At 36.0% G+C, this 27266-nt stretch overlaps 1 protein-coding gene across 4 annotated transcripts; it reads right to left on the bottom strand.

Annotated features, from left to right (window-relative positions):
- Positions 8878-23829, bottom strand: LOC109719644 (beta-1,6-galactosyltransferase GALT31A-like). 4 transcript variants are annotated; one of them, XM_020246423.1, is made up of 10 exons: positions 23063-23463; positions 21398-21500; positions 21153-21214; positions 20765-20976; positions 20614-20677; positions 20086-20158; positions 19830-19950; positions 9400-9487; positions 9178-9303; positions 8878-9106 (listed from the first exon to the last, which is right to left on the bottom strand). In XM_020246423.1, the coding sequence occupies exons 1-10, from the start codon at positions 23191-23193 to the stop codon at positions 8893-8895; spliced, it is 1194 nt and encodes a 397-aa protein (XP_020102012.1). In that variant the 5' UTR covers positions 23194-23463; the 3' UTR covers positions 8878-8892. The 4 variants fall into 4 exon arrangements, with proteins under 4 accessions (XP_020102012.1, XP_020102013.1, XP_020102014.1 ...); XM_020246425.1 differs by having other exon boundaries at positions 8949-9077; positions 23063-23464; XM_020246424.1 differs by lacking the exon at positions 9400-9487 and having other exon boundaries at positions 8878-9077; positions 23063-23829.

Below are 27266 nucleotides of genomic sequence, written 5' to 3'. Positions count from 1 at the left end.
AAAAAAAAGTCATATTTTTAATGTTTAGATTTTTTATCTCTCTATAAAATAAAATTTGTAAAAAACAATATTTTTCATGAAAATTATGTTCTCGAGAATGATTTTCACAGTTTTTCGAGAAACCAAACACTCCTAAAAGTTTAAATTTTGGGCATTCATTTTGGGCTGAAATTTGTTAGCCAAGCTCAATCTTTGGTCCGAGTTCGAACATTTGGGCCGAGTTGGGCTCGAGATCCATACATAGTTGGTTCACAAGAATCATATCAATGTATCTATATGCTTTCAACTATAATAATAAATAATAATTAAAGATTTAAATAATAGCATTTGTTTTAAGACTATAAATTCATTTTGAATTTCTACAATCGTCAACCGCCGAAGATCAAAACTCTCAAATGTTTATCAAAAATACTCAGCTGCTGCTTCTCCGAGTATTACTTCCGAAAGTAAATAAGTTTACGTAAGACTAGCAGAAAACGCACATAATTTTCTTCACATCATAAGTGAAAGTGCGATTAGCAGTTTCCACTTATGACCTAGGGCATGGATATTTAATGGTTAAGAAGAAAATTTCTCCTTTTTCTTTTTTTGGTGACACTATAAAAATTGTACGTTCATTGAACAAGTGAAAACTACGTGACATGTTATCTATCACATTTTTTTTGACCACGCATAATGTATTACTTCTGCAATCCCAAACGGAGACTAGTGTAGGAATCCAGAGAAGGAACTCTGAGAGATGTTTTGGGTCTGGGGTTTAGGGTTCTGTCCGTACGGCGAGACTCGACTTCGTGCTTGTCGAGAGTTCGTACGATACGCAAACTCGTGGCCCTGAGAGACGGATTTGCTCTCTCAGAACGTGTAAGCCTCACGGAAGTCGAGCTCCGCGATTCCATCCAAATGCCGGCGATCTCCGGTGCGACCCGAAGTTCGATCCAAACAAACACGCCCTTTGTGCCCGACCCACATAGGTGTGCACACTTTCCTCTAAATGGGCTGTAATGTAAAAAACCCATTCTATTGGGCCTAATGCGGCCCACAAGCTACGAACACCGGGGGGGAGAAACGGGAAAAATTGGGCGCACGACTTCCGAGGCAGAATTGTTTGGAAGAGACCGGGTGTACCACGTGGCGTGTGGACCGCGCCAACCAAACCGCGGGAACATTTAATGCGCCGCGCCCGGGTCGTACTCTCTCGGAGTTGGTGCATGTCGACGACCAAGGAATTAATGCTCCGTTCCGATTAATTTAATTTAAATCCCCCACACCGATGACGTCATACCCAACGGTCCGTATCCGGAATACTGTTACAGTTGGGAAATTCTTGGTTTTTTTTGTCTTTTTTTGGGGAGTAAAAATATATGAGGCCCAAAAAATTGGATACCAAAAAAATCGGTCCCCCTGTTCTAAATTTTGGGTTTTTTTTGCATTTATTCTCTCACAATTTTTTTTCATAAATAAACGTCACGTCAACGATTGGCTAGAGTAGTTTGGAATAAATTGAATACGGTGAATCATTCACTGTATTTAGATCCGGTGAATGATTTATCATATTTAAGCTAAACTACACTGCCGGACTGTTTCAGTTTTTCTGCATTACGGGATTTGGGTATTATTCAGCCCGCCCAAATACTGTGCATGATTCACCGTATTTAAATACAGTAAATCATTTACCATGTTCAACTTAACTCTCCACAGTCGCTTACATGGTATTTGCATGGCGGGGATAGGGCCAGTTTTGTAATTATAAGTTTTATGAAAGTATTTGTGAAATTTTTTTGAGAGGGTACTAAATACAAAAAAAAAAGCTTCTAAATTTTTAGCAAAAATATAAAAGTTTTAGACAATTTCTTATACATTTATTCTTTAATTTTTTAAAAATACCCTGTGAGAATTCAAATCTCTTCAATAAATTCTCAAGGACAGCAGTAGAACAAATTTGAAAACAAAAAGACTAATTTTAAAAACGAGAGATAAATTAGATTTTTTTTTAAAGTTTTGAATGGTTTATTAGATTTTCTTTTTCTTTTTTTTAAATTTCATTTTTACAAATTAAGTTGATAATTTGGACGAAGAATCCGAACAACAAAACGACAAGCAGTAGAGTTTGGTAAAATGTGTAGTAAATGCAAAAGCAGAGGACAAGTAAACATTAAAAAACACAGCTTACAAGAAAGTGTTTTTTTATTTGTGGAGTAAATTATTGTAGTAAATGTAGGTTATTGCATTTTTGCTATTGTCCAATGTTATCTTTATTGTAGTAAAGTAGGATTTTGATTGTTTTATGGAAACTGAAGTTTAGGGCGTGTTTGGATTCCTGTAAACTTTTAAATAAATTAGATAGTTCGGGTAAATATTATTTTTTTTTATTGTTTACTTCCATAGCTGTGGAAGTGATTTTTTTTTTTAAATTTCTATTATTTGTTTAACAGAAGATGAATGATATAAATGCTAAAGTTATTCATTGTTAATCTCACACTTTTTTTTTCTGTAATTTGCTTCGATCAGATGGGCCGAAATCTATTATAGTATTTTTTGAAAATTTTGAGTTTCGACCGAAGGTAAAGTAACAGTAAAAGTCAAAAAGCTTTTACGATACAAAACTACTTCAACCCTCTCTGCTTTCGGTGAAACAAATATTTATCTTATGCTTTATCCAACCAAATGCTCATTTGTCCTCTATAGTCTTTTTTTTTTTTGTTTTTAAACTAAAAACCATGTAGATATTTGTGAATTTTTGGATTGAAGAGGTGTAAAATTTACACTTATATATAGATGTACATATAATATTTTTCTTTGGAAGCAATGCTATCGATACTCTCAAAAGTGATGCCTATCTCTTGCTTACATCCTTTTTATTCAAAGATCATTATTTTTTACTCGTCATTTCAAAATTTTAAATTTTCATTAAAACCATTGAGGTTTTGTAAATCCTAAAATGGGGTATAAATTAAATTGCATGTTGGGTCCTCAAACTATATATGAAGTGCGTGACACTTTGATATACAAATTATAATTTATATGATAATTTTTAACTCAAATTTTTAGGATTATTGCAGTCAGTCCTACAGTCATGCGGAAGTTGTGATTAATGATGCAGCAATAATTAAGATATCACATTGCTTTTACATTAACATTTCGTTAATATTCAGTCAACCTAATTGTGTTGTGGTGTTTGATTGCAACAATGCATGAAGTTCAAGGCAAAAATTACAATAAATTAAAGTTTGAGCATATATAAAGTATCATGCACATCATAGTTTGAGAACTAAATGTGCAATTTAGCCTAAAATTAAGATAATATCTAAGATCTAGGTGAAAGATTTCTATTTTTATTAAATTATTTCATAAAATATACAAAGTTTGATTGAAAAATTAAAATTTAAGAGGTCTTTTCGCAAGAAAAATCTAAAGCTCAATAGGTATTTGTTCATTTTTCTCAAATTTTAATTTAGTTATAAAATTAGTAATAAAATTTTAAAAAATAGAATAAGGATTATGATGAAACTTCATGAACAAAATAGTGGTTTTTTGGTGCATGAACCAATTAACAACAACATCTATATCATGTGTAAATGTATACTAACATAGTAATAATATACAATACGAGTGACATTTAATTTAGGCTTAATTACAAAACTACTTCTTGCACTTTAGATTATATTTCATTTATCTCCTATATTAATAATTACGTCAATTACGTACCCCTATACATTTTATCACTGTTCTAAATAGTTCCAAAATTTTGAAATAACTTGCAAAGTATAATTTTATTAAAATGAGTTAGTACACCACATTGTTCCCCATATTATATATCTATTTTACAACTCAATAAATAAACACAAATTTTAAAAAAAATGAGATTTTCTGTTTAGCTAATACTATCAAAATTGATAAATTTGGGGAATAATTTTATTTATTTTAAATAAACCTATCGTATTAATTATAATTAACTGCTAATTTATTTTTATAGTTTTATACTCAATTCAATAATTGTTCTTAATTTTTGATCTTATTTAAAATAATGACAAAGTGGAGAGAGTAATTGACATAAATTTTATTGCATGTGGTAATTGAGACTAAATGTTTAAAAAAATCGAATCAAGTAACAAATTAACCAGAAATGTTACTGGATTAATTAAGGATTATTGTTTCAACCAGGGGGTCACTAGTGGTGTCGGCATGACGTCATAAGTATTTAATTACTATTTTTTATTTTATTTTATAGAAAAAATATATATTTATTATTTTAGAAGTATATTTAATTATAAAATATTAATTTTTAGACCAAATTAAGTAGATATAAGTTTTAAATTTTTACTTTTTTATGAGACTAATGCGTGCTAACAGAAAATAAAATCATCCTGGTTGGTTTTAAACTGTTAGATTTTAACATGAGATGATCAAAAAAATTTGACTAGTTTGATTAAAATTGGATCGGCTCACCGGTTCGAACAGTTGAACCGCCAATTTCCCGGTTTTTCTGCTTTTCCGGTTCAAAAAGGTTGAACTAAATCGTTTTATAGACCAAATCACGATTAAACCGATCGAACCGGCCGATTTGACTAAAATTTAAGTCACTGATTGAGACCACAGCTAAAATGCAAAACGGATGTTTTGTAATTTACCCTTTTAATTTAGAGTTAATTTTATACAGATTACTACAAATATAGTAAATGACAAATATATTCCTATAAAGTTTAACTTTTATATTCTGTTTCTACAAAAATTCTGATATTTTTAAATATGTCTATTTGGTTTGTTACCGTTAAAGAACTGTTTATATTTTCAATTTTGCCATCACAAATATATCCCTCCAAAAATCATCACAGTATAATATAGAGGGATAAATATGTCCAAAAATAACCAGAATTAAGTATTTAATCTATGATTAATTAAATTTTTTTAACGGATTGTAATGGTGGGAACATATTTAAAAATATCAGAATTTTTATAAAAATAATATATAAAAATTAAATTTTATAAAGATATATTTATTATTCATTATATTTAAAGAGATATGTATGAAATTAACCATTTAATTTTATGCATCATAAAAAAGTTGGTATGTTTATTTATCTCACTATTTCTAGTTGAATGCAATGATTTCAATTTGGAAAGACAATGAACTCGGCACGTGAGTGAACGTCCTCGTCACGTGCCCTTGCTTCCACGGGGGAGGTGACGGGGACCAAAGTGCATAGCACGATCCACAAAGCAATTTATGATTGGGTCACATTTACTGCATCGAATTATTGCGCGCACCAGGTGTACAACTATGTTTCCTGCACCGCACCCATTTTTTATGGCCATTATATATTTTATATATATATATATATATAGAGTTGTGCTAGAATACTCTCGATAGTAAACTAGCCGTTTTACTATCGAGTTGTTTTCGATGATAGAGCTTCCAAATTGACGATCGGCTCCGTTAAATATGATCTAAACCATTTAAACTACTTAGAAATAAAATTTCACGCACTTTCGATATTATTTTTTATCCATCTAGTGAACAGAAAAATGAAAGGCTGAAAATGAATATTCTTTAAAAAATGATGATAGGAGTCTTGTAATCAAGATCAAGAGTATAGATCTTGTTTTAAATAGTTTAAAAAATTTTCTAACAAAAATTTAATTGATTTGGATATCTTACACCGTTAAACGAGAAAACGTCTCTTATCCACCATTAAAATTACAAATTTTGAAACCCTTTGATCATTAGGCAAATGATGTCGAAAAGATTTGAAATTTGATTTCTAAACACTTCAAGTGGTATAAATCATGTTCAACGGAGCCGATCGTTAATTTGGAAGCTCTATCATCGAAAACAGCTCGATAGTAAAACGGCTCGTTTACTGTCAAGAGTATTCTAGCTCAACTATATATATATATATATATATATATATATATATATAGTCTAGCTATGGTGCTTGTAAAGTACCAAGCATTTGGTGCTTGTAAGTTTTTTACCGTTAGATCTACTCCTCGGATCATTTTCAACCATTAGATTATACTATTCAACCAACCACCCACTCAACCCTGGGGGGACCACTCAACTCTAACTGACTAATATCATCCTGACCCTACAATTTTTCATCCAAGGGTTAAAAACTTGATAGCAAAAAAAACGTTTTACTATTAATAGTATTCCAGTCTAATTCTATATATATATATATATATATATTTCACAATAAAATAAATTATCATGCTGATGAAATATGTTATCTTATGTACAAATTATACACGTACGCCAAGAGGTTTTAACAAATTGAAATCAAACATTTCGCTTTCAATCGCAAGTAAAAATTCTCGTATCGGGTAAGTGTGCAAAAAGAGTTCAAGTCCTAGTGGATAGAGTTAATCCAAGCTTAATTCAACCAACCATTCCTAGAGCAAGTGACAGAAGGCTTGGTGGTAGGTACCCGAGACCCAAGTTCGAATCCTAATTGATTCATATTTTCAGCTAAGTTTATTTCTAAATGAAATAAACGAAGCAGATAGCGTGCCAGCTATCTCTAAAAAAAATAATAATAATAAATAAAAATAAAAAAAAAATCCTAGCTTAATTCTCGTCGCTTTGTCGCATAATAAGACATACACACTTCTTTGTTTAACGAGAAAATATGGATTAATTACTACTCGGAACACATTTGAGGAGCTTTTTATAGAATATGCCGAACAAGTAGGACTAACGTCATGCTTACTCCCAAAAGGAAATAAGAAAATGAAAAGAGTACGTAATGGCATGCTTTACATATCTGGGCAAAACATATCTAAATCGACGTGTGTGTGTATATATATATATATATATATAGAGTTGAGCTAGAATACTATCGGTAGTAAACGAACCGTTTTACTACCGATTTGTTTTCAATGATAGAGCTTCCAAATTGACGATCGGCTCCGTTAAATATGATCTAAACCATTTAAACTACCTAGAAATCAAATTTCATGCACTTTCGATATTATTCTTTTATCCATCAAGTGAACAGAAAAATGAATGGCTGAAAATGAATATTCTTTAAAAAATGATGATAGGAGTCTTGTAATCAAGATCAAGAGTATAGATCTTGTTTTAAATAGTTTAAAGAATTTTCTAACAAAAATTCAATTGATTTTGATATCTTTACGCCGTTAAACGGGAAAACGCCTCTTATCGACCATTAAAATTACAAATTTGGAAACCCTTTGATCATTAGGCAAATGATGTCGAAAAGATTTGAAATTTGATTTCTAAACACTTCAAGTGGTATAGATCATGTTCAATGGAGCCGATCGTCAATTTGGAAGCTCTATCATCGAAAACAAATAGGTAGTAAAACGGCTCGTTTACTATCGATAGTATTCTAGCAAAACTATATATATATATATATATATATATATATATATATATATATATATATATATATATTATATATATACAAAAAAAGATTAGTATATTGTCATGATGTTACTTTTATTCCAAATCGATGTCATGCAAAGATTGTACTACACGATCAGACGTGCTCTGCCAAATATGAGTATTAGAAGCCTTCACACAAGTTGTCGATAAAATGGAAGCAATTTTGGAGACTTTTCCAGACACTATACTAACATGACCTGCAGAATATGGTTGACCATTGACGTCGGCCCATGTACCACTACATAATCTGTAGGGGCCATCTTCATCGACATCAATACCACTCGCAAAGGATTCAACTCATCATCCAAATACTGTACCATTACCAGAGGATCCACCTCGACAAGCTGATATTGTTTATCGTAGGCGTCGATAGCCCCAACAGTTGCAATCTCCCCATGTAGATCAGCCTTCATCTTCAGCTCCTCTACAACCAGACGTAGTACCGACACCTGCTATGGTTGAGCACGAGCTCAGACTGGTGATCGAAACGCAAGACATTCAACCAATTGTTGAGGACGCTGCTATCGAAAATTTCGATCAGTTGGAAGTCATACCCCTTCGATGAGCATGATGTTGATCGCGGTCGCGGTCGAGGACGTATGGGTGGACATAGTCGAGGGAAAAGGACTAGGAGGATGTGACATTAATTTTGGTATATTTTAAACTATACAAAGCATTCTATATTATCGAGCAAACTTAGTCTATTTTTTTATATGTTGTCCTGTTGATATTGTATTGATGTTGTATGTTGATATTGTGTTGATGTTGATATTGTGTTGATGTTGTATTGATACTATCGATGTTATGTTGATGTTGTATTAGATGTTTTAAGTATTGGAATGCACCTGGGTGGGAGTTGCATTAAACAGGGTGAATGGTTCACCACGTCTAGACACGGTGACTCGTTCACCATATTCAATGCAACTTCCTTACTTAAACATCCATATAATATTAACCATGTTTAGACACGGTGAACCATTTACCGTGTTTAAACACGGTGAATGGTTCAGTGTTCAACTTAAACCCATGACATGAGCTAGCGCTCACGTGGCAGAGATAGGGCCAATTTTGCAAATATGTATTTATGGGGCTATTTGTTAAAAAAATTATTAGGGGGCTAAATGCAAAAAAACCCCAAAAATTTGCCATTACTATTATATTTTGAGAATCCCTATTTCAGGTACCACCTAATACCAGATGAACGCAGAGTTGAACAAGCATAATTATTTCACAAAAGCAAGTTGAGACGGAGTGTAACAATCTTATACACAATACATAGGTACACAAAATGATTGCGATGCACACAAATCAGCTTTAGGTGTTGGAGCACTCGAAGGGATTAGCAAGGAATCTCAGAGTTTAAGATTCAACTATTTACACTAAAAAAAAAAGGAGAATTCACCAGATTTTTGTTAGCTCCCTCATGTTCGTTCAATTGTATTCACTTTCAAATTAGATAAGAAGCATAAAGAAGATATCGCAGATAACTATTTTGGACCAAACACAAATATTAAACATTGTATATTTACCAAATTTTGACAGTGGCAACTACTAAATACTGTGTGAGTTATTCTTGATATTACATGCTTACCTGGGGGAGTTCCACAACACAGACTCCTTTCATCTATGTGCTCCACATTGAGACCGATGAACCATGAACCCAAGGAGACGTCTTCATTAGCATATTTATGCAGAAAATGTCTGTAAGAGACAGTTAAAGTAAACTTATTGAGGTTCAACCATTGCAATATGCAAAAAGTGCAGAAGCTCACCGATTAACTGATAAATACGTAGCCAGTTCCTTGGATATAGCATACAGCTGTCCTGTTGCATGTCTAAAGTATTTGTTTCCCTCCTCACCAAACTTCCAATATTCTGGCTCATGATATTTAACTCCTCTGCATACCAATCAGAGATTTCATAAGTACTACATTGGAAAACATGTAAAGAGGAAACCTCCCCCCTTTATAGCAGAAGGGCACCCAAAATCATACTGCTTTGCCAAAACAGGTCCAGATTTCATGCAGCCAGTGTAGATCCGCGGTTTTGACCTGTGGCGTGCTAATGTTGAACCAAGAACACCTATTGCATGACAGAGTAAAGCATTACTACTTGCATACATATCTTTAATGGTTTCTTGCCTCAGTGGCAAAAGCACTGCATGCACTCACACCAAACCAAGCATGCAACCATTGTTTGAAAAGGCGTGCCTGAGGCGCGCGCCTTAGCGCCTAGGCGTGAGGCACGCGCCTTAGCGCCTCAGCACAAGCGAGGCACAGCGCTATCGCTGGCGCCTAGGCTCGGAGGCACACGCCTCAGGCGAGGCACAAGGTGCGCGCCTCGCAATATTTAATATTATAGGGATTTTGGATTAAAGTTTTTGGCTTGTTGGGTTTCTAATTTGAATTTTATACTTTAACCCGATAAGATACTTAGAAATTCCTAAAAGAAACCCAAAAAAAATCCTAGGGAAACCTTCTGCTCGCCCTCTTCTATCACTCTCGTGTTCCCACGTCTTCTCTGTCCATCGAGCATCCAGCAACGGCAGGAACGAGCCAGCAGCAGCAGGAACGAGCAAGCAGCAGCAGCGGCGGCAGCAAGAAAACAAGAGCAACCGCAGTTTTCAAGTAGCAGCGACAGCAGAAACAGCAGCTGCGGCAGCAAGAAGCCAAGAACAAACAGCGGCAACAACCCTCAAGTAAGTATTGCCTCAATACTTCAGTTTTATTTTTTTTCTTTTGAACCTGTTTTTTAGTTATTTTTTATGGGATTTGATATATTTGTGAGGTTTTTTCTTTTTTTTTTCATATATTTTGACTTTTTTTGTTTCAATTGCATATTTGTTGATTTTATCCGTATTTTTATTCGTAATTTGTTGTTATTTAATTTTTGTTGACTTCTTGTTATGTATTTCATTGTTGATTTATTGTAGCTTGATTGAATGGATGATGCAAACCGAGAGGTTGCCAAAATTGAATTTTCAAGTTTGCTTTTGTTTAAAGGTATTTCTTGAAATAAACTAGGTTCAATTTATCAATTCCGATGAACTTTAAAGCAAGGAAGCAAAAATTTCAGCAAGACAAAAATTAAATCGAATTGAAGCAATACTAAGATGATGACCTTCAATATATGAGATAATAACAACCAACATATAATAGTTCCAAAAGGTAAATTCGGCTTTGTCGGACTTAAAGCTTTAGGTTTGGTTGTTTGGCAAATATGGTTTGTAATGGTGGAAGGCTAGATTAAAAAGGAATAATAGGATATCAGGAGATGAGAGATACAAAAAGTGCACCGTTCACACGATTGCGGGGGATCCACGATCGACGAGGGCGGTACACCACGGGTAGAACTTCGGCAACGAGGAAGAAGAAGATGAGGTAGTAACTTGAAAGAAAAGGGGTAGAGTAAAAGCCGATCTTGTCACGAGGAAGAAGTGACAACGATCAAGCTGAGGAAGAAGACGATCTCGGCGCGAGGAAGAAGTGTCGATGATCTCACCGGGAAGTAGAACACCAAGGATAAAGAGTGAGAGTAGAATTTTCTATTCATCCAAATATATCTCCTTTAAAGCTTCAAGAACCATGTACTTATAGTGTTAAAAGCCCTCTAATAATAAATTATTGTCTTTTCGTTTTCAACACAACACGATCACTCAAGAGTCATGCATAGAAAACGAAGCAATTTTGGAAATTTCGAAGGTCTTTCTTTTATTTTTTTGGGGAATTCCAAACGTCTTTTTGGGATTGTTTTTTTTGTTTATGGGAGAAAAGGGTTTGGATTAGCCAAATCAACTAAAACTAAATGATTTAAGTCCGAATCAAACACGAACCTACAAAATAAAAGAAAATTGCATTCGAAAATAAAACGAGATTTATTTGCTGCATCAGTTCCCCTCGAGTTGGGGAAATCTCGACTCCGTCGAGATGGCATCCTGATAGCTCTGGTATAAGTCCTCTTGAAGTTGGCGCAACTCTGCCTTAGAAATCCAACTGCTATCGGACAATGGTTGTCCACGCCAACGCACCAAGTATCGGCGATGAGTACCACGTCGCGTCACAGACTCGCGCACATCCAAAATATCCTCCACGCCATCTGATGGAGTTTCAATGTTGGAGCGAGATGTCAAGCCATCAATATCGACAGTAGAGGGGGCCTCTCCATGGTACTCGTATAGCTCGCTGACATTGATGATCGGGGACGTCGATTCTTCCGGAGGTAGATCAATTAGATAAGCATTTTCCTCTAATTTCATCAGAATTTTTAATGGCCTGTACTTTTTCCTCTTCAACTTGCTATAGCCTCCAGCTGAGAACCTTTCTTTTCTAAAATAGATTAAGACATTATCTCCTTTATTAAAAGTCATACCTCGGCGATGTTTATATGCCGACTCCTTGTACTTGACAGTGGAATCCCGCAACCTCTGATGAACTTGTTGTTGCACCTCTTGAATCTGTTTTAGGTAATAGTCGGCATCTACACTAACTCTACCAGGGTAAGGTATTGGTGCTCGGTCAAGAAAGTGGGCTATAGAACTGCCATATAAAGCTTCAAAAGGAGATTTTCCAATGGTTTGGTTTATGGAACTATTATAACCAAATTCAGCTTGAGGTAAAATTAAATCCCATTGTGTTGGTTTTTCTCCAGCTAAATATCTTAAGAGATTACCCAAAGATCGATTTACTATTTCCGTCTTCTCGTCAGTTTGTGGATGGTATGGGCTGCTAAAATTCAGCTTGCTTCCTGCCTTTGACATTTAGGTTCTCCAAAAATGACTAACAAATTTTGTATCTCGATCAGAGGTAATTGATTTAGGAATGCCATGTAAACGTACAATTTCATTGAAAAATAATTTTGCAATATGTGATGCATCAGAAGTTTTCTTGCAAGGAATAAAATGAGCCATTTTCGTAAAACGATCAACAACCACAAAAACTGAATCAACTTGGCGTGCAGTCTTGGGTAGGCCTAGGACAAAGTCCATGCAAATATCCTCCCAGGGCACAATGGGAATGGGCAAGGGAGTATACAAGTCGGTATTTTGAGTTTGTCCTTTAAATGATTGACAAGTCTTACACAGCTGAACAAACCTTTCAACGTCCTTACTCATGTTAGGCCAATAATACCTCTCTTGAACTAATCCCAAAGTTTTGTCTCTCCCGAAATGTCCCCCTAGCCCGCTACTATGCAAGTTCTGAATCAAGGACTCCCTTAACGATCCCTGGGGAATGCACAACTTGGACTTTCTAAAAAGATACCCGCCGTCCAAACAGTAATCAGAAGGTGAATCATTGTCAGGAGATAGGCACTTTTTTAGGATAGGACCGAAGTTAGGGTCATTTTGATATCGGTCCTTAACTATCTCAAATCCTACTATCTGTAAGGAAGAAGTGATAAGCAATGATTGAACAGCTTGAGGAACTTCAGTGTTCTTCGATGTTTCTTTTGCCAAAAGAATATATACCACTGGTGTAAGGTACCGGACTTATAAAACTATGAAGTTACGGTGTATATTTAAATGGTTCCGGTGAGGTTGCGGTGGAATGTAACATACCGGATTTTAAATATAAAAGTGAAAATAAATAAAAAAAAAGTATGAGATACTATTTTTATTGGATTTAGAGAAGTGAAATATAAGTTAGGAATGACCTGTGCTGAAATCGAAGCGAAAACTGAAGATTTAGAATTTTCTGTAAGAAACGGAGCAGATAAATTAGTAGAAAATGCACAGTGTCAGAAAATTATGAAAATTGGCAGAGATGTCAGAAATATTTTTATGAGGCTAGATTTAAAGTTTTATATTTTTCTGACACCCGTAGAGTGAGAAATAAAATCCGAGGGTTATCTGATAAAGATTACAGTTCGGCACAGTTTTCGATGATCAAATGGGGTCGAAACTGAAAACTTAAAATATATTCTTACTCAGTACGTTAAACTGAGCCTACCTGTCAAATTTGAGCTCAAACGAACATTCAGAAGGGTTCCAACTGTTCCGAACTGCTAAAACTGCCTGGAGTGAATAGTGTGAGGGGCTATAAGTGTATAAGAAGCTGATGCTTCTTCTTCCTCTCCTTCAGCCCGAGCACACACCACACACGCACACGACACACATACACACGCATGGAAAGGAAAAGGGAAAACCCTCCCTTTCTCTATCTAAATCTCTCCCAAAAAGAGAGGGTTTTGGTGGAGATTGAAGCTCAAAGGTAGATTTTCATCTCCATTGGCTTCTTTTTTTCCATTGGAGCAAGCTTTGAAGGTAAGCTTTGATGCCCTTTAATGGTATCTCTTTGTAGTTTGGGTTTTAAGCTTCAAGAATGGATTTAGAGCTAATCTAGCATGCTAAAGAGATGATTGTTGCTTAAATCACAGATCGATTTAATGATTTCTTGCCTAGTTGTAAACCTAGGGCTTGAAATAAGCTTTTTGAACCCTCTCATGGTAAATCTTTAAAGCTTCATTTATAATCCATAGAAATGGTTTATTTGGGATCCTAGCATGCTAAATAAAGGATAAATGCTAGAATCTAGGATTAATTTAATTAATTCTTGCAATAGATGAAGCCAAGGGTTCAAAATGCAATTTTTGGAAATATGAGGGTTTGATCTAAATTGACCTCTCTCTAACCTAATTGCTAGGTAAACGAACGCGTTGGCAAAGTTGGTTCGGCGATTCGTCGAGCCGTTGCAAAGTTATTAAAGAATTGGACGTTTAGGCTTCGTTTCCGCCTGGAGGGCCGAGGCGATGTCGTAAACTCATGAAAACGGATTTGAAGCACCGTGGCACATAACCGAAGACCTTTAATTTCCGAATCGCAAATCAAAGATCGTTTGCGTGGTCGCGTGAGAGTTCGAGCCAAACCGGGTCGCGGGTGTCGCGGGCGGCCGATTGCAAGTAACTACAAGCAATCGGAGAGTAAGTTAAGGTGGGTTGTGCTTACCAAAGCGACTAGGTTGCCCTTATGTCTAAGAATATTAAGAATTCGTGTTGATGCATATAAGTGTTAAACAATGCATGTAAATGTGAATGCTAAGTAGAAATGCATAGTGAGCAAGTTACATAATGCTAGTAATACATGATAATAATGTAATGCTAGTAATGCATGATATGATGTAAATGCTAAAGTAGATGCATATAAAAGATTATATATATGCATGTAAACTAGAAGGATGCATGTAAATATAATGCATTGAATGAAATGCATGTTGATGACATAGTCTAGAAATGCTAAATGTAATGTGCATGTTAATATGATAAGAAACCATGCTAGTAAGTGAATGCATATTAATACATATGTGTATAATGAGCATGTTGGATAAGATTCGTGTACATGTAGACTCGAGATGACAATAGGATGTCAAGTAGATCGAGTGGCACCTAACCTAGTGTTAAAGAACATAGGTTGTGAATGAATCTAGAGTAATGTGAACTAGATCGAGTGGCATCTAACCTAGTGTTATTGAACATAGGTCGAGTGGCATCTAACCTAGTGTATAAAACATAGGTTGGACATGAATGACCATGAACCTAGTGTTATTGAGCATAGGTCAAGTGGCATCTAGCCTAGTGTATAAAACATAGGTTGGACATGAATGACAATGAACCTAGTGTTGTTGAACCTAGGATGAATCATGAGTGGCATCCAACCTAGTGTTAAAGGACATAGATTATGGATTGAACCTAGAGTTAAGTAAACCTAGGTTATGTGATAGAGACGTTGAACCTAGAGTCAATTGGACCTAGGGTGAAAAGGACATTGGACCTAGATAGGTCAATACTATAGGGTTTGAAACCAACCCTTAAGCTATATGAAGTGGATTCCGGAATCCCTAGTAATGTGGCCGCACATAGAGCGGTGAAAATTGTGGTAAAAGAGATGGCAAGCGAATCATAACTGCAGGTATGTGTGGTTCTCCTCGCTTGGCAGTGATTCAACGGGTATGTGTGGTTCTCCTCGCCCGAGGTGCCATGAGAATAAGCTGGAATTGGGTATGTGTGGTTCTCCTCGTCCATTAGCTTATCGGATGATGCCGCCTAGGTTGACTTGAACCTTGCTGGGTAAGAGCGATGTGGTCGCTGCCAGATGACTAAGTCACGTCTTGAACCATTATTGGGTGAGGTACGATTAGTTCGCCGCCAGATGGCTAAGTCATGACTTGAGTTGTTGTTGGGTTCGATACGATGAGTTCACCACCAGATGGTTAAGTCAGATTTGCGGTAGGCTGTGACGGCAGCCAGGCTGATGTGCAGCCAGTGCGCGGACTATCCGCGGATGATCGACTCGAGGCCGAGTCGGGTGGTTAGCTTGGTTAGGTTAATGGAAACCTTATAAGCTAGTGATTGAGGTAAGAAACTGAGGTAATAGAGACCTTGAAGCAAGTTGAACTTGAGTTGAGAACCTAAGGTAATAGAAACCTTATAATTGAATGAAATGAGCTAAAGTTAGCAAAGTAAACGTAGAATCAACATATCTACTAGTGGTTTATACAGTTGCATAGTTGCATATATTCATATTGCATATCGCGAGGCATGTTATATGTTAGTTGCATAATTACATTACGATATATATATCTGTAGATGTTTTTGGACTAATATGATTGCAGTGCCTCCTTGGACCTATCAGTCGAGCTCTTCCCTTGGGTGGCCGTACCCACTGGAAACCATGGAGTTGGTTCTCACCCCATGTTGTTTTGGGGTGTTTCAGGTTCGCACGTGAGCGGCCCGGCGGCGCGAGGAAAGGGCGTAGCTCCATAGATAGCGCCCTACCCAGAGACCAGAGATAGCAATACCCCGTCGACATAGCCTAGGGGTTTGGAAAATGAAAAGAATACAATGTATCAATTTGTAATAAGCAAATGATGTAATAACTTAATTGCATTTGGGAGTTGGATGTAAAGTAAATGTATTATTGTGAATGCATGTAATAACTTAGGATGTGTTATGTTGTGATACTTTCCTTATGCAATCATGATTGATATCTGTTCCTGGTTGGAACCCTTGTAATGTTCATTGTATTGATTGCGACACCTAGGACGTACAGGAGAAACTCTGTCCGTTCGGCGGTCTGTCGACGTGCCCGAACTCGGCCAAATAGGCGGGGCTCGGGGCGTGACAATTGGAGACTTTGCTAGATTTTTAGAGAATTGGCTTTTGTTCAAAATCATCATTTTCTGCTCATTATTGGAAGGTTACTTTGGGACTCAATCGGCTTAGATTTTGGTTTGGGAAAGTAATTTAGGGGAACCAATCTAACTTTCTTGTTGTCATAAGTGTTCTCCCTACCATCATGTATAGTGCTACGATCAAATTGCCAAGGTCTACCTAACAATAGGTGACTCACATCCATGGTAACAACATCACACCAAACTTTATCAGTATAAATTTTTCCAATAGAAAATTCAACAAAACATCTTTCAATTACAGGAAACTCATCCCCATCCTTAAACCAAACTATTTTGTAAGGTTGAGCAAGTTTTTCAGTTTTCAGTTTAAGTTTATCAACCATTTCTCTAGAGACAAAGTTTTCAGTACTTCCACCATCAATGACCAGAAAGCAAAACTTGCCTCCTGCGCTACAGATGGTTCTGAAAAGGCTACGACGCTTCCAATCATCTTGGGTAGACTTAGAGGCTAATAGGACTCGATGGATCATGAGATTTGTTTTAGTAGCATCAGGAGATTCTTCGGAAATCTCATCTACATTTTCTTGTTCTAAAGTTTCTTCCCCATTTTCATTTTCTTCATGACTTTCTATTAGATTGGCTCTAGAATCAAATTTTCTCAGAGGGCAATCAGAGGATTTATGTCCAGGTTTGTTATATTTATAACAAATGATGCCAGATTCAACGGGTTTTACACCTAAAATTCCTTTACCTTTAAGGTCTTGAACAGGTCTTGAAGAGATTTGACTATCGTTCTTTGGGATAGGGTTAGTTTCTATGGTGTTCTTTACGCTCGCACTTCCCTGATGAAAGGTCTGTCTTTTAAGTTTATTCTCAGCCTTAAGTGCATGACTATAAGCTATGTCGACCCTGTAGAAAGTTAAAAGGGCTAACTTATCTTGGATTTGAGTTTAAAGACCGGCTAGATAGCGAGCTATTTGTTGTTCTTCATCCTCTTTAAGTTCATTACGAGCTTGAAGGGTGTAAAATTCTTCAGTATATTCTTGTACCGATTTAGACCCTTATTTAAGATTGTGTAATTTTTGAAAAATAGTTTGTCGATAATCAATCGGTAAGAATTTTTCTTTAAGTTTTTCTTTCATTCTTTCCCACGAGGTAACCTTTTCTTTACCCTTTCTAACCCTATTGTTTTGAACTTGTTTCCACCACACTAAGGCATGTCCTTTCAATTTAAGGGAGACAAATTTAACCTTTTTGTCATCAGGTAATTCTTTTCATTCAAAAAATTGTTCTATTTTGTCTAGACAATCCACAAAATCTTCAGGTTGTAATTTACCCTCGAACTCACTTACATCCACTTTAATGCCCTGATCCCATCGATGTATATTTCCTTGATTTTGAAAAAGAGGATTTCTTCTAGCAGGTAAAGTACGATTGTCAAAATCAGGGTCACTTTCCGAATCTTCTCCAACTGCAGTTTGTTGTTGCATAGTTAATCTTTCCAATAGTTGTTGAATGTTATTCATTTGATTTTGCATGCTTTTCATGGAATCTTGTTGTTTCTCAAATGCTTCTCTCCAATCACGAGGATTTTCACGATTGTCTACCATTACCAAATGCTTCCAAGTTGATCAAAAAGTGATGCTCTTTTTTTTTTGAAATATTTTGTTTAGATCAAAACAAATGCTCCCACGAAAAGAACTTGCTCTGATACCAATTGATGCAAACCGAGAGGTTGCCAAAATTGAATTTTCAAGTTTGCTTTTGTTTAAAGGTATTTCTTAAAATAAACTAGGTTCAATTTATCAATTCCGATGAACTTTAAAGCAAGGAAGCAAAAATTTCAGCAAGACAAAAATTAAATCGAATTGAAGCAATAATAAGATGATGACCTTCAATATATGAGATAATAACAACCAACATATAATAGTTCCAAAAGGTAAATTCGGCTTTATCGGACTTAAAACTTTAGGTTTGGTTGTTTGGCAAATATAGTTTGTAATGGTGGAAGGCTAGATTAAAAAGGAATAATAGGATATCAGGAGATGAGAGATACAAAAAGTGCACTGTTCACACGATTGCGGGGGATCCACGATCGACGAGGGCGGTACACCACGGGTAGAACTTCGGCAACGAGGAAGAAGAAGACGAGGTAGTAACTTGAAAGAAAAGGGGTAGAAGTAGAAGCCGATCTTGTCACGAGGAAGAAGTGACAACGATCAAGTTGAGGAAAAAGACGATCTTGGCGCGAGGAAGAAGCGTCGATGATCTCACCGGGAAGTAGAACACCAAGGATAAAGAGTGAGAATAGAATTTTCTATTCATCCAAATATATCTCCTTTAAGGCTTCAAGAACCATGTACTTATAGTGTTAAAAGCCCTCTGATAATAAATTATTGTCTTTTCGTTTTCAACACAACACGGTCACCCAAGAGTCATGCATAGAAAACGAAGCAATTTTGGGAATTTCAAAGGTCTTTCTTTTATTTTTTGGGGAATTCCAAAGGTCTTTTTGGGTTTTTTTTTTTGTGTTTATGGGAGAAAAGGGTTTGGGTTAGCCAAATCAACTAAAACTAAATGATTTAAGTCCGAATCAAACACGAACCTACAAAATAAAAGAAAATTGCATTCGAAAATAAAACGAGATTTATTTGCTGCATCAATGGATCATGAACAATCTAAGGAAGAAGAAGAAGAAGAAAAAGATTATGGCGATGCAAGCGATGAGAATGCAGATGAGCATGAGGATGATACTTGAAAAACGACCAAATGAGAACATTGGTACCACAATCACTTTTAAGTTTTAAGTTGAAAGTTGAAATACTTTTTTTAAAATTTGAGAACCTATATGCATGTGTTTTCTTTACTCTGTTATGGTTATTTTATTTTTATATGGTTATTTTAGGATTTTTTAATGTAGAACATCAATTTAAACTAGGTAAGTAAATATTGTGTGCTCGCCTTCTTGAGGCGCGCGCCTCGCAGTGCGTCTCGCGCTTAGGCTCCAAGAGAGTCTTGCTCCTCTTTGCGCCTCGCGCCTTTTCAAACACTGCATGCAATGCTCAGCAAGATGTTGCCTGTCCCATTTCATACTTCAATCCCAACTGCCAAGTGAGCTGAAACCTTTTCTAATTTAAATTTTAATAATTAATAATATCTTTAATAGTATGAGATGGAACGGATGGCATTTTAGTGGGCATTGCATGGTTGGTATGGGCCAAGTTTCAGGCAATAATTTCTTATGTAGTGCTATTATGCAGATAAAAGTTAAAAACTTAAAAGACTTCTGAAAAGTGACCAACCAATGTTGACGTGCACATCATCATCAACTTTTATATAAAAATCAGCATCCCAAATTGCTACGGCTGTTGAAAAATATATCAGAGTCTTCGAAGACAGTTCGTGATAGCCTTCAACATGGTCCTGTGAAGGGCATTAGTACTACATGTATGCAAAACAGGGCAAGAAGGCAAACCCCCCTAAATAGGCTGCCAGATTTGAATGAGGGAGAAAACTTGCAAATATCACCCACAAAGGCCAAGCATCAAGGAATAGTACCAGTCTTAGAAAATCGCTATACTGCTCGTCTTCTGCATCAACAGTATGATCAAGCAGACTCCCGCGAGTTCCACTGTACATTGAAGTGCATGGATTGGTTAGCAGCTACAAAAAATCATTAGCAGTGGAAAAACTCATACTGATTTTACCATAGTGAAATGAAATATATTAACATAATACATATATACTATGTTAAATTATCTATTTAGTTATATTCATATAAAGTCTAATTTTCATGTCTGCACTTGGAAAAGCTTATTTCTTACATATATAAATTTGTAATTAGACAAACACACCACTTTGAAGAACACTTTCCAACCCAAATCGAAATTTTCATAAATTGAATGACTCCCCTGATTAAAATAAGAGCATTTTCAAGCAAACTACATCTCCAAGTCTCAAGGGTCCAAGTCTCAAGGGGCATACATATAAATTCAGATTTTACATAAAGGTAAATATGTAAAATGAGAACTTTGCATGGAAATACGTATGTAAAAGTCCCTATAGAATTATCAGTTGCTATCATACCTATGGCCGATCACAAAACGGACAACAATCCCCTTCTCTTTCTCCAGTCTTCTTAAATTTTCTCCTAGGAAAAATTTACCCCCAAAATATATATATACATAAATTTTGCTGATGTAGTATACTTAGAATAAGAGCTATTTAAAGGTTCTACCATGAGGCATCCATGTTTCTCTTATAGAATCTCTACGTTTTCTGCTGCTGAATGCAGTTATGATCCCCATAACGAAAAAGACCTTAGGTCGCACTTTTGAAAGCTCAATGTCTGAATCTGCAGAAATCAGTGACTTTTCCTGTTTAGTAGCTCGTGCAGCTCTAGCTGCCGCTAGACGCATCTCTAAGTTAGATATAGTTTTGTCTAAAGTCCTGCAAAACAGAAGATGATTAGTTATAATAGAAAAATTCAAATTCTGAGAATACTGAAAGCACAAAAATTTTAGGATGTGCACTAACACTAAACGAGAGAGAGAGAGAGAGAGAGAGAGAGAGAGAGAGAGAGGATAAAAAGACAAGTAGAATCTCAAAGGTCTGTAGTAGATTACATGATCACATCATGAGTTTGTGATACGTGATTAAGTATTTCTCCAATATGAATGGAGTTCTGCTGAAATATCAAAAATGTGATTAGTTAGCTATACGTATTTCATGCATACAACTGCATGGTGCAAGGCCAACAAATAACATACAAATGTATGCAGTTACAACAAAATTGAGAAAGCATACTAACAAACAAAAGTACTATAGAAAAGGGAGATAAATATAGCATTGGGAATTCTGTAGCACTTACTTTTCTTTGACATGGAATATAAACTTCGGATAGTCTAGTTTGGGTCCTTTCCACAAATAAAGCTTTTTCATTTAGCTTGACAGGCTCAGGAACACTCCAAATCCTGCAAAATTCAAAGAAACATAATATGTTATATTTAAAACTATAAAAACAGGTGCAGCGATCCTATCATCAAATTTGGCTGAAGGATCAATACGATTATGTTAAGGAAACAATATTCCTGCAACATTGAATCAAGAGAAAGTCACAACAAGCAAAACAAACGTCACAAAGAACTAGATGAAAAAGTAATTTTGAGAAAAAACACACTAACCTACAAAGCAACTTTCTCCAAATTAATTGGTGTTGGTGAGTATATGAACTCTTTTTCTTTGTTACGCTGGATGTCAGGTACAGCATAAAAACAAACTATACAAAAAATGTAGAGACCTAAGTTTCAAAAAATTTTACGTGGGGTGACAAAATGAAGCAACTAGTAGAGCAACAAGGATGTCAACCAACAAGCCGGCGTGTGGTTCCACATAAAAGAGGCACGCTAACCATTTTCAAGCCGGAACACAGTTTTCCGAGCATTTGGTCACCCATGAAATGCTTTCTCATGAAAAATAGCTTTATGCATATTAAGGGAACTTGTTTACATATTCCATTTTTTGAAGTGGAAAATGCAGACTGAACATTGAAGATACCTCTCTTTCTTACTCATATCAGTATATTCATTTTTCTTTTCTGCAAGCCAAACAGGTATCCTTTTGAAATCTGTTCTCATCTTATGCAGACCAAATGCCTTTAAATACGAATTTAATTTTCCATGGAAAATACAGATTACATGGAACCAAACACCACCTATATTCCTTATTTCTTCAGATAAATGAACAAGGCATCTTTCTTCTTTTCATGTTTTACAACATTTTAAAGCCAGCTGCATATGAATCTAGCCAAAGAGCTAGAGTTTAAACGGTAGTCATATTCCAGTCCAAATATAAGAATCTGAAGAGAGAATTAGCACAAAAGAATCATTAATAGCTGCTACTGCAATTCATTTAACGCACGTGCTGCAGATCGCATCATTGTTGTGAATTCGGGCCTACTTTGCCCTGCCATAAGATGTGGTGCTGTTAGCAGTTCTACCAGGAGATGCATTATATCTGTCATAAATTAGAAGCATGAAATGGGAGCTTCTCCTTTCGAGACACAGAATCGACGGCAAAAGCTTTCATTCTTTTCTCTTTGCCAGCTGCTCAACTAAAGACTCCTGAAACCAGAAGCAGAGGCAGGGCCAAAAATCGAAGCTAACACACTTACGTTGAGCAATCCTTCCGCTCTTCTTCGGAAAAGAAGATTAAAGCAATGGTGTCCACCCGCAAGCAGATTTTACCCAGGACAAGCAACCAAAAAAAAAAAAAAGAAAATGAAATAAATAAAAAATAAAAAGCAAGGAACAAGACAGCAGCACACACAAATCATGAAAAACCAAGCAAAGAAATGGTCCAATCTTCGATCAAGGTTTCCCTCCCACGGCAACAGTAAAAACTCATTCCCGACCAAAACTCAGTTCATTAACAGAGCAAACGCTCCCAATCCAAATCCAATCCCAATCCCAATCCCAATCCCAATCAATTGAGAGAGAGAGAGAGAGAGAGAGAAAGCAGGATAGGCATTACGCACCTGTTGATAACAAATACGCCGAAGACGAAGCAAGAGGCGCAGAGCGCGCAAACCCATCTCGCCGGAACCCCTCCCGCCGCCGACGCCTTCTGCGGCCTCGCCGCAGCCGCAGCCGCCGCCGCCGGCCCCATCAAAATGCGGCCCTTCCTCCTCTTCTCTAAACCCTTTCTTAATTTCTCGATCTACTCGCACCGGAACTTTGGCTCTCCAATAATGATAAAAAAAATAACAGCACTAAAAGACGCAAAGGCGCCATTGCCGAGAAAGAGAGAGATAGATGTAATGTAAGATTGGATTTGGGTTTGGGGCCGCTCGGCGACAGCTCTTATTAATGGCCGCTCCGCATTCGTAATTCAACTCAGCGGGGGGCTTTTTTTTTATTTTTTTTTTTTTGAATTTGGTTTTCCGAAAAAATTTTATTTTAAAAATAGTCCCAACAAATTTATATTTATAAAAATAATTTTCATCATGTCATACAGACGTCACGTCAGTGCCACGTGAGCGGGACTGAAGCCAGTGTGTTAAGTTGAACACGGTAAATTATTCATCGTGTCTAAACACGGTGAATAATATCTTTACTGAATACGGTGAACGATTTTCCGTGTTTAGTGTATTACTTATTAGTAAACTTAGGTGAATACACGACTTAGGTAAATTAAGGAACTTAGGGTGTATTTGGTTCGAAGTTAGAATCAGAATCAAAATAAGCTAAAATCGGAATTGGAAGACTCATTACCTAATTTGTTTGATTCATCACCTTAATCGGAATCGAAATAAATTATTCCCATTGTCGTTGTTTAATTTAAATAGATATAAAAAAACGTAATCAAATTAATATATTAACTTTATCTTTATAATATATTAATTTAAATTTAAATTGAAAATTAAATATTAAAAATTTACATCAAAATTTTAAAATAATGTCAAAATTTTAAATCTATTTTTTTTAAAAAAAATTAAACTTTGAAGTTGAGTGGATAATTCCAAATATAAAACTAAATTTTGATTTGTTCAAATTCAAACTTAAAATTACAATTTAAATTTTAATTTGAATCCATAAATTTAATTTAAGTTTTAAATAAAATTTGAATAAAACTTTAATTAAATTAAAATTTAATTTAAATTCAAATTCATAAGTTAGATTTGAAATACTTGATTAAATTTTAATTTTTAATTCAAGTTCAAATTAAAATTTAAAATTATATATTTAATTTCTAAATTTAAACTCATATTTTAATTAAAAAGTTGAAAAAATAAATTTAATCCAAATAAATATCCATTCCGTCCGGATTCAACTTTCGATATGGCATCTTAGGCCGGATTGGAAAAAAAGGTGATTGAACTTTGAAGTTGAGTGGATAATTCCAAATTTAAAACTAAATTTTGATCTATTCAAATTCAAACTTAAAATTACAATTTAAATTTTAATTTGAATCCATAAATTTACTTTGTAAGTTATGGATCCCTAGGATCTAAAAGGTAAAAGACACCTAGAGGGGGGTGAATAGGTGTAAACGGCAACAATCTCGAAACTCGATGCAAAATTAAAATAGAATGCGGAAAAATAAAATCAGCACACCGAGAATTAACGTGGGAAAACTCCAAACCGGAGAGAAAAACCCACGGGACCGACCACACAAAGAAATCCACTAAGAAAATATGAGTACAAGTGATTTATCAAAAATACAAGATTCGAAATACCGAATTCTCGTTGTAGAATATCTTTGCCAGTCCTCGATCGCTTGAAATCCTCCAACCGATCACACTGCAAATCCTTGCAGCCACTCACGCCTCGATTCCACGAAACGCCCACCGAATCCACGGTCTTCACGCGAAATCCACGCGCTAACGCTCCATCCGAAGCTCGTAGAGATTTAACAATTTATGGTGATTTAAACTCTTTGAAAGCACATATGATATGAGGAGAAATCCAAATCAAAACATCACCAATTTGATCCTTAAAGAAAGTTTGAATCAAAAACTGAAGAATCAAACCGGTGATCTAAAACTTGATCTTGAGAAACATGAATCAAAAAAACTCAAATCAAGCCGTTCGGGTTTCTAAAAGATTATCTTGCTCAACTCAGGTCATATGGAGATCCTCATATCATATTTATAGGTTTAGAAGACTTCTAGATAGACTAGGATTCCAAAAACTCGAATTTAAAAACAGACGACGGTCTCAGGGTCCGGTCCTCTCGAGGAGACCGGTCCTCCTCTCGAGGAGACCGGTCCTTGGGGGACCGGTCCTCCAAGGTGAGGTCCGGTCTTACGCTGCGTAGATGTCAAAATATGCGTACGGGAACCGGTCCTCAATTTAGAGACCGGTCCCTCCCTGCGCAACAAGGAAAACCACTTACGGGGACCGGTCCTCAAGACCAGAGACCGGTCTCCCAAAACTTCTACGCAGAGAAGCTTGATGGGTCCGGTCCCTCTGATCAAGGACCGGTCCCCGACCCCTGATTTTTTTCAGAAAACTTTTTAAAAAAAATGAAAAGAAAAACAAGTCTTCTAAACATCTTTTAATAATGAAAACTTCACCACAAATTGTCTCTAATCATACCTGAGTTCTCAAGGGTCTTTGATCACAAAACTTCAATTCTTTTCGTCAATCTTCATCTTCTAATTCTTCGAGACTCTATCCAAACCCTTCACGAAATCTGCCAACTTATAAAATCCTTAACATACTTTAAGTTTTAAATAAAATTTGAACAAAACTTTAATTAAATTCAAATTTAATTTAAATTCAAATTCATAAGTTAGATTTGAAATACGATTAAATTTTAATTTTAACTCAAGTTCAAATTAAAATTTAAAATTATATATTTAATTTCTAGATTTAAACTCATATTTTAATTAAAAAGTTGAAAAAATAAATTTAATCTAAATAAATATCCATTCTGTCCGGATTCAACTTTCAATCCGGCCTTTTAGGCCGAATTGGAGAAAGAGGTGATTGGGGGATTCCCATTCCACTCGGGAATCAGAATCGGAATGGGACTTTCGCGTACCAAACACCCACAAACGGATTCGGCCCATTCCGATTCCGATTCCAGGGTGAAAAAGAAGTGAACCAAACATGCCCTTAGGGCCAAGGAACATGGTGAACCATTCATTGTGTCTGGACGCAGTGAACCATTCATCGTGTCTAGACTGTTGATAACACCATCAATAGCTGAATGTCATGTGCTAGAGCATATACAGTTCGACGATTTAGAGCTCACGAGCGATGTACTTACTGGAAGGGATGATCAATACCAAGTGATTATCAATGGAAGAGATTCTACTTGTTCATGTTTGTGTTTGCAAATCACATAAATCGCTTGTTCACATATTTTGTCATATTATAGTTCTTCACACATGAACATAGGTTATTATGGCTTATGTTCTCTTTGGTATACTGTCGCATCCTATCGTAAGGCTTATAAACCGCAGTTCCACCTCGTTCCCAATCGTCGTTATTGGATCGAGTCATATAATTCACTTATACTTCCACCACGTGGGAGAAGAAAAAAGAGACGACCCAGATCTACGCATATTTGTAATGTTATGGACGAAGGCGTTGGGAATAGAAAGGGCAAGTGTAGTATGTTGTAAGGACTGAGATTTTGGCAGTGTAGCTAAACTCTCTGTTGATAATATTTTTGTGTGTAATTTAATTACATAAGCGCTTGTCAAGTTTCAGGAGAAAACGAGTTAGAATGGTGAAGTTACGTGATCATTACTAATCACTTAAGGTGAATAGTAACTCCGGTTTTCCGAAGAGGCTGATGAGTAGATATGGCTTCTGGCGTGTATCGGACTCCGTTCATAGCAATCCAATAGCTCGTTTCATTCGGTTCAGCTATTCTGGAACCAATGGCATTGACGGATTTGGATTTTGATGCACGATTTTCGAGAAAAAGGAGTTTTATCGAAAAGAGGGTTTTTGTTCCATGCCATTCTTGCATTTTAAAACCCCTCGTGCCCTATGCATGTGACCTGGAGTTGGGTGGAGGATGTTTCAGGTACCTACTGGGGGTAGGGGATTCAAATTCGACTTTGAATTTAAGGTTTAGTGGGTTTACACATTTGTACATGCGTGGTGTTTGGAAAATTGGAGAGGGGATGGGTTTCGTCGCAATTCAGTAACCAAATGAGATGAAACAAGTTGTAGATTCAATGCCCCAGTCGTGCTGAACGCGCTGGCGCAATCCGATCGAAA

The sequence above is a fragment of the Ananas comosus genome, linkage group 13, assembly GCF_001540865.1.
Source record: "Ananas comosus cultivar F153 linkage group 13, ASM154086v1, whole genome shotgun sequence".
Taxonomy (NCBI): Eukaryota; Viridiplantae; Streptophyta; class Magnoliopsida; order Poales; family Bromeliaceae; genus Ananas; species Ananas comosus.
The sequence above is the reverse complement of the archived record's forward strand: the minus strand, read 5'-3'. Positions and strand labels throughout refer to the sequence as shown.